Source organism: Schizophyllum commune (genome assembly GCF_000143185.2).
Source record: "Schizophyllum commune H4-8 unplaced genomic scaffold SCHCOscaffold_10, whole genome shotgun sequence".
NCBI classification, from domain to species: Eukaryota; Fungi; Basidiomycota; class Agaricomycetes; order Agaricales; family Schizophyllaceae; genus Schizophyllum; species Schizophyllum commune.
Window position 1 is genome coordinate 195,223 of NW_026089547.1, and position 7,763 is coordinate 202,985.

Here is a 7,763-nt window from a genome sequence, read left to right on the forward strand (position 1 = left end):
CGCCCGCCTTTACCGCCCGCGGTGGCTTGGCATTCGGTGGAGGCGACCACGATGGGCGCCGATAAAAGCTTGTACGATGCATTGATGGCCTGAAGATCAAGGGGAAGTTGATGACTAGCTCATGCTCGAAGGAAAACACTAGCAGTCTTCGTTCGGGAATTGCCGTTCAATCCTCGCGATCATCCGCTGTTCAAGAGTCGAATGTGCACGCTCGTTGCGGGGACTGTCTGGTTTCATAAAGTCAATAAGTTGCATGTAGCGACATCAAGGTCGGAAAAGTCCTCCGGACGGAATGGATTCCGACCGCAAAGTGACCAGAGGGTGCAGACTATATGAAAGTATAACATACCAGCTACAGTAGCTATACGAGAAAATACGAAGGGTATCCAGCGAAGGGAGTTTGAGATTAATACGCTGTCAGTGCACACCCTTGCGACGGTGGGCACGCTTGTGCTGCCGCACCGCGCGATGGTGCAGAAGACCCGGGTCAGAATTGAGATACTCAATTTGCTCTTGACGATACGTGTCGGGGATGCTGCCCAGATTCGTTCCGTCAAGCTGCATGACGACCTGGAATTTGCTCGCTTAGCGACGCAGGTATGACGCTGTGAGAGCAGGACGCTACCTTGTTGTCCGATGACCACTGCGGCCATTCCGCGCGGGCAACGCCCAGCCCATCGTTCGGCGTCAGGCTTGTCGCGAAGGAGAGGTAATAGTCCATAATCTGCGAGCTCAAGGTCCACGACGATTGGGGTGATCCGTCTGGTATGCGGTAGTACATGTAGTCGACGATGGCGCCGTGTGGCACTGTGGTCGTCAGTTTTGACATCGCGCGTCGACAGATGGGAAATGCACATACCACCTACGCGAGGCTCGGCGTCGATTTGAGGATCCGTGAAGAGGTAGCCGTACGACGCGACATCGTCGGCAGCGGTCTGCTGCTGCCACAGACGACGCTGCGACTCGAAGTTGATGTCACCCACTTTGCGATCGCGATATGTCAATCTCGGCGCGTAGAAGGCAAGCACCCCAAACAAAGACTCACTCATGGATGCTAGACGCTTGTACTGGGGACTCAACCCGAAGGTCTCGTTTCCGGTATTGTATGGCGATCCCAAAGACGGGTCATTCGGGTACAAGTCGAGGATCTTGCTGATGTGCTTGTCGAGTTGCACAGAATTGTAACCCTCCAGCGTCGGCGTCTCCGCGGCGTTCAGCACCACGCGCACCTCCGCGTCGTTCTTCACGAAGGTCGGCGTGAAGCGCGTGCCTTAAAGAGGTCAGATACGCTCATGGGAGCGAGAAAACACAAGCCCTACCGTCGTCGAGATGTGTGCCAGCAATGAAAGGCACGTGCGCGTATGCGCCGGAGGCCCAGATCCGTGAGGGCAGGTCCGGGAGTATGTCGCTGTCGAAGTTCGGGAACCAGCCCCGCGAGGTGTCCGGGACGACCTGCCACGTCGCGTTCATAATCGCGCCGGTATCTGCGCTCTGCAAGCAGTCCAGCGCGTTCGCGTATGTCCATCCGCAGCCTGCCGCGTCGACGAAAGACTTCCACTGATCCGGATTGGTGGTCGCCTTGTTCAGCGTACTTGTCGCGGCAAATCCCGACTGGAAGATTGCGGCGCGGATGTAGTTGGTGAAGGAGCTGTGCAGCGACAGAATTTGGATGGTAATTGAGCCTGAGCACGTATGAGCGCCTGCATCCGACGAGGAGCTGTCTAAGCACGTACCTGCGCTGCTACCCACAGCGGTAACCTACACTCAGTCAGCTCGAGAGCAATCGATCCGTTACGCACATACTTTAGCAGGATCACCGCCGAAGGCCGCGATATTACGGTTGATCCATTCGAAGGCGAGCAGGGAATCCTTCAGCCCAACATTCAGCGTTCCTTTGCTTTCCATTTCTCCCCCCTTCGGGAAGCCAAGGGGTCCCAAACGATAGTTGAAGTTGACGTAGACGACAGATGTTCCCTGGTGGTACATGTCAGCGTAAGAGTGCGTCATTCATGCACATGGCTGACTCGAGAGACGCTTTGCGCGACAAGACTAGTCGCGTTGAACAGTCTTGCAGACCCGCCGTGGAAGCCGCCGCCATAGACCCTGCCAAAGCATGAGATACACGGAATGCACGTACTTGACGTTCCGGTATTGTTGAGCGACCTGTACTTACCAGACAAGCTGAGCGAATCATCAACCGATCAGAATGTGACACTCAAGATAGAGCAGCGACATACGACTGGAAGTCCTGCGCTACTGGGCGTATTCGCCGGACGCAAGACGTTGATGGTCAGGCAGTCTTCGGCCTGGTCCTCATACGCCACTCCGAGAACGTCCTATACAAAAAACATCTAGAGTGTTCGATGCGTTAGCAAAGAGCAGACTCACAGGTTGTGGACAGCCGGGTCCATAGGCAGTCGCATCTAGCATTGGCTCAGTAAGGGTCTTTGCGACCGGAGGTCGGAAGCGCAACTGCCCGACAGGCGGCTCGGCGTATGGTATGCCTAAAGGAAGAAGTCAGCAACGCTTGTCCGCCCCAGGTATGCTCGCGTACCAGCAAACCATTCTTGCGCTGCGACTCCAGATGAGATATCGGTCCCAATGAGGGTGGTGCCGTTGAGCTGCACGGACGCGGCGAGCGACAGCGCAGCTGCCTGCAAGGGTATCATAAAAGAGTGTCCGAGCCGCATCGCAAGACTGCAAGGGAGGGGAAGAGACGTGAATGAGGTGGCTCATGGTGCTCCGAGGGTGCCTCCTTATATACAGCGCTGTCTCTGGAAGATGTCGAGTTCTGCACTCGGTGCAATGAGCCCATGTCAGGACATGCTCGGGGCGGAAGATTCCTAGTGCCTGCGAGGCGCGGCAGTCCGATACGTTCAAAGAACGGGATTGGCGAGAGAAGCCAGGATGAGAGCAGCGAGCCGGGCGAAAGCCACGTTTCCTCGTGATAGATGCAGCTCGCTGCTTCCCTTTCGGGCGACCAGCATAACCCTCGCTTCGACGAGCGGCTAAAAAGCAGACTGATGAGCCGGGCCTGCAGACAAGGGATTAGGGATATCGACAGCTGAGATCGGGGATGTACACGGCGTTCGAATCCAGACGCACACACGAGGACATGGAGGGAGGAGCTAACGTGCGGAACATGTGAGCACAGGTTTGGCATTGGCGTTGATCGGCGGCAGCATTCGCGGAAACAGGTCAAGTTGAGGAGTCCATCGTGCGCTATGGAGAAAGTTGATTAGCAGAGGGTTCGTACAGATTCTCTATGCCGACCGCGGATTGTGTAAAGCCAGCTGGACTCAGTAATCGAACCTCTCCGTCGCGCGAATCATGGATTCGGCCTCTGCGCTGCGAGGAATAAACAGGGACTTGAAGGGCTTGGGGAGACTACTCGATGATGAGTGAATGGTTAGCACATGTCAAGCAGGACGTACCTTATCAAGCCGGAGATGTACTCCCTGGATGGTTCGATGACGGATCCATCCGCACGCTTGACCTTCTGGATGTCGTATACGCGAAGTACGGATGCGATAGTGATCCAAGAGGACGCGTATGCGAGCTTGCGCCCGGCGCAGATACGGCGACCGAACTGGGGAGGTCGTCTCAGTAGTCTCAAGTAGTATCGTCCGTCTACCACTTACTCCGAAGATGATGTTGGCGGGGTCGCGCACGTTGCGGTCGATCTTGCCGTTGCCATCGAGGAACCTCTCCGGCCTGAAGGTGTACGAGTCGGGGTAGACAGTCTGAGAGGACGTGTCAGACTGGGTTCAGAAACGATGATTCGAGTACTAGCCTCGTCGTGGACAATCGCCCAGATATTCGGTATGACAACGGAGTTCTTGGGGATCGTGTACTCTTTGTAGATGTCAGGCTCCTCGCCGGAGTAGCAATGCGCGAGGGCCTGGGTTACTACGTTCAGACGAGCTCCTACTCCGACTAGGAGTCACTCACCAAGGGCGTCACTGGCATATACCGCATCGTCTCCTTCACGACAGCGGTCACATATGGCAAGCGCTCCTCGTCGTCAAAGTCGGGCCATTGACCGGGCTTCAAGACTGCGTCGAGTTCATCTTGCGCGCGCTTCATGATCTCGGGGTGGTCGAGCATGGCGAGGACGAAGTTGAGGATGGTGCATACGGTCTAAGGGAGTCGATGAGCTCGCATCAAGGCATAATCACGCAAGGGGAGGAGCGCACCGTATCCGTCCCACCCTGATACATAGTCGCGGCCGCGTCCTTGATAACATCCTCCTCGACCGCCTTCTCCAATGCGAGCGCTGTGAAGGATGTCGGGAAGGGCGAATCGCCAAGCTGGGGCCATGGTCGTCAGACTTGTGTTGACTTCTTACCCACTGATAAGACGCACCTCATCGTTCTTCACCTCCTCAAACGGCTTGTCGACCATATATCGCGCCTCCGCCTTCCACTCGCGAGCCTGGCGCTTGAAGTCCGCGCCTATATCAACGATCATAAACGTCGTTCATCCTTGCGCGAGCGCAAAGCCCTCAAAAAACACCCCATCAAGTGGACTCACCCGGAACCCACTCCGGTACATACTTCAGCGCCGGTACGCTATTCACCAGATACGCGCCCTGATTCGAGGTCAGAGAGAAGCTGTGCATCGCCGCTTCGGCCGTGAGGACGTGCGGGTCGTCCTTCGTGCGGATGTTGAGGCCATAGGTGATGCCGAGGACGATGAAGGCGGCCATGCTGGGTAGATTCCGTGAGGTGAAGTACAAGAAGGGGAGTGGTAGTGGTGCGCACTGTCGAAGCTCCGGCTCGAGGCCATCCTCTCCTGCGTTGAGCATAGCGCGAAGGAAAGCGTGGGTCGCTTGCAGCTCGATAGGGCGGAAGCGCTTAATGGCGGTCTCGTGGAGTGCGCCGTGGATGAGGCGACGGCGGGCGCGCCATTTGTCGCCTGCGATCAAGCCGTCAGATAGAGACCTGGGCTTAGTGAGATGGGGATAACGTGCCGTATGGCTGGAAAGCGACGCTGAAGTCGAAGCCTACGAGCTCGATCGCCATTGTCAGTGTTGGTCTGTTGACGGGAAGATCAGCGCTGCGTCTGCTCGTACCCATTCATGCTACTGACCGGCTCGAATACACCTTGGCGCGCCTTTCAAGCAAGTCGATACAAGCCTCATACGAGCTCAGCACGACAATCGACTGCTCGACCACGTCGAGATGGATGATGTCCGTATCTTACCGATAGTGAGTGCGTCGTCGGCAAGACATCATGATGACGACTCACCCAGCTCCTTCGCCCATTTGGTGTATGTGATCCACTCATAAGTGGATGGCATGTCGAAGAGGTTGCCGACCAGAGGAAGTTTCCTCGGTCCAGGTGGAAGCGGCAGTTGATTCCGGCGACGAGCACATAGGTAAGCAATCCCAAGCGCCGCTGCCACAGCGGCGACAAGGTAGGTCATACTGAAGTCTAGCATGATGATCGGGGCTCAATGTAGAGAGAGAATTGTTCGCTTCGCTTGCGAAAGGGGAACTTCAAGGGGTCCTTGGTCGTATCAGCACTGCGTTTAAGGCGCAGCGGCATAGCTCAATGGCCGTATTGAGCGGCATAGGCTCCACGCAGATCACGCACACCAGAGCGGCGCGCCCGGTGACGAGCACAATGTATCGATTGACAGCTAGGCGGAGTATCAGTATGCAAACATCGGAGAGGACTGAAGTTCGATAACGAGAGCACTCACCTTCTCGAATACGGCGCGACCGGGAGTATATGACATCACCTAGTCAGCATTGACATGTATCCCATGAACGTCGAGTAGAATAGGAAGCCAGAGTGTAGAGCAGTGTCAGGAGGGTCCCGTCGTGCATACAGACACTGGCCCAAGATTCCCATGAAAGCGCGGGTGACGTGGCCAATCATTCATGCTCGACACTGTCATAGCCATCTTGCACGCGGTCTCCATCGTTGAGTCCGCTATCAGAGGCTACAGCGGAGTCAAACATGGTGATTTTGTTGCACATGGTGGTCATGGTCAAGACGCTGGTCTGCAAAGCTTGCGGCCGGGCCCGGCCGAGCGTCCCCACGTGCGCAATTTAGCTGCCGCTCTCTGCCTCCTGCCTTGCTCTTGCCCTCATCTTCTTTTGAAGCACAGCTCGAGGCAGCCTCGCCCACTTTACGGCGCTCAAAGTCTTCAGGAGATGTGCTCTTCTTACTATCTTACTATCAAGGCCCATGTCAGTGATGACTGCTGTCCTCCACAGTTGCGTCGCGCTCGCGTCTCACTAATGGAATCGGACGACGAGGCGCCTTTCTCCTTGCTTACGACTGCCTTTTGAAGTCTCAAAAACATAACGACAGCACCAAGTCCAGCTTGATGCTCTGCGAGGATCATGGCCCTCTAACGCGGAGGCTACTTACGATGACCTGTTCGGAGAGAGCTTTCGCACTCGCACGCCTATCCGGCAAGGGCCGTAACGCCTTTTATGGACTGAATTTTGGGTTTTCCTTGGCACCGAGGTATGCTCCCACGATTTCTTAGTACTGACCTTGAATGACAGTGCCGCTTCTCCTGGGCGCCCAAGTCGGTTTTTCGCACTCCAAGCGTGCCCGATGGTGTCGAGACCCGTATCACAACCGCAGTGCTCGTGATGAGGGAGTTTTTACTGGACCCCTTTGCCAGTAATAACTGGCCCGTGCGCTAGTCATTCTGTGCGGCCGTCGTCGACCCAATTGGGAACAATACGCAAGGCCAACACCGGTTCCCGTCACGAGCGCTTACGTGCTTCCGGGCAGAGGTACTGTGAGCAAAAATACAGGCGCCATTCCTACCACGCCGGGTGGGGATGATGACTTGGGTGGCCCGCACTGACGACCGGCGCCAGGCACTTGAGAAAGCCGCTCCGCCCGGCCCCTACAGGGGAGAGGTGACCACAGCCCTGGACCCGAAGCATTATCGGGACTGCACGACTTTATAGGCAGAGTTTTGGGTTAATTTCGATCCCGAGGGTGGAACGCTGCTCAGGACAGATTTGCTGATATGGAAACAGGCACTGTTGCGATTCCAATGAGAAGCTGAGTGTTACGAGACCTGCTCGAGCTTGCGAGAGCTCTCGTCTTACCTGACCAGGATTCATCACCATCAGACGTCCAAGCGGTACATCAAAATTATCTCCGACAGGATATGTTGGAGTCTTTTGCTAGACTCCCTATGCTTGCATTCCTCCAGTAAAAACTAGGCATGCTTCTTACTGCCCTGGGATTTGTATCCTGAGTTTTCAGGGCAGCTTGGTAGCCGGAAGCTTCGCTGCAGACAAGACCTCAACACGTGCCTATCCGGTCCGAGATTGCCTGCACAGCCTCAATCCTCGACGGGGCCTTTCAAGTCGAGATAGCGACCGTCCTCCGGCACCCAGATTCCCATAGATATCTTGAAGCACTTCTCGTGTACATAGATGTATATATCTACGTGATTGTCCCTCTCTCGCTGCGCTTCGACCTGCTGAGTCGCCTCGGGAGTTGCCGCGCGACCTTCGGGGATCGGTCCGGTACTGATCTTTCCTCTTTGTCAAGTCGTCTTCGTTGACTCTTCGACCATCATCCTCCTTCCCCCTCGCCGTCCTTCAACATCTTACGCCTTCCCCCTTCGAACTTCTTCAGGATGGTATTATTGATTTATATGCTTCTTGGCCCATTTGGCAACACAATCACAGTGACGAGACCGGCGCAAGGAGGGGGGGGAGCGGTGCGTGGTTACACCCTCTCCAGCTACAACGGTCTTTGCTAACATTTGACACGCA

The 7,763-nt window shown here is 55.8% G+C and overlaps 2 protein-coding genes across 2 annotated transcripts; both read right to left on the reverse strand.

The window, feature by feature from the left end:
* Positions 1-417: 417 nt before the first annotated feature.
* Positions 418-2,669, reverse strand: SCHCODRAFT_02512294 (alpha/beta-hydrolase; the record flags this gene model as incomplete). The annotated part of the gene is made up of 12 exons (XM_050343268.1): positions 418-570; positions 626-807; positions 860-982; positions 1,046-1,270; positions 1,320-1,682; positions 1,734-1,758; positions 1,804-1,974; positions 2,025-2,103; positions 2,174-2,181; positions 2,238-2,336; positions 2,389-2,504; positions 2,555-2,669. The coding sequence occupies 12 exons, from the start codon at positions 2,667-2,669 to the stop codon at positions 418-420; spliced, it is 1,659 nt and encodes a 552-aa protein (XP_050198373.1).
* Positions 2,670-3,299: 630 nt separating this feature from the next.
* SCHCODRAFT_02512276 (cytochrome P450) lies at positions 3,300-5,428 on the reverse strand (the record flags this gene model as incomplete). The annotated part of the gene is made up of 12 exons (XM_050343266.1): positions 3,300-3,387; positions 3,435-3,589; positions 3,642-3,743; positions 3,776-3,901; positions 3,952-4,140; positions 4,197-4,310; positions 4,366-4,454; positions 4,534-4,709; positions 4,764-4,943; positions 4,969-5,037; positions 5,092-5,200; positions 5,251-5,428. The coding sequence occupies 12 exons, from the start codon at positions 5,426-5,428 to the stop codon at positions 3,300-3,302; spliced, it is 1,575 nt and encodes a 524-aa protein (XP_050198374.1).
* Between the last annotated feature and the right edge of the window lie 2,335 nt (positions 5,429-7,763).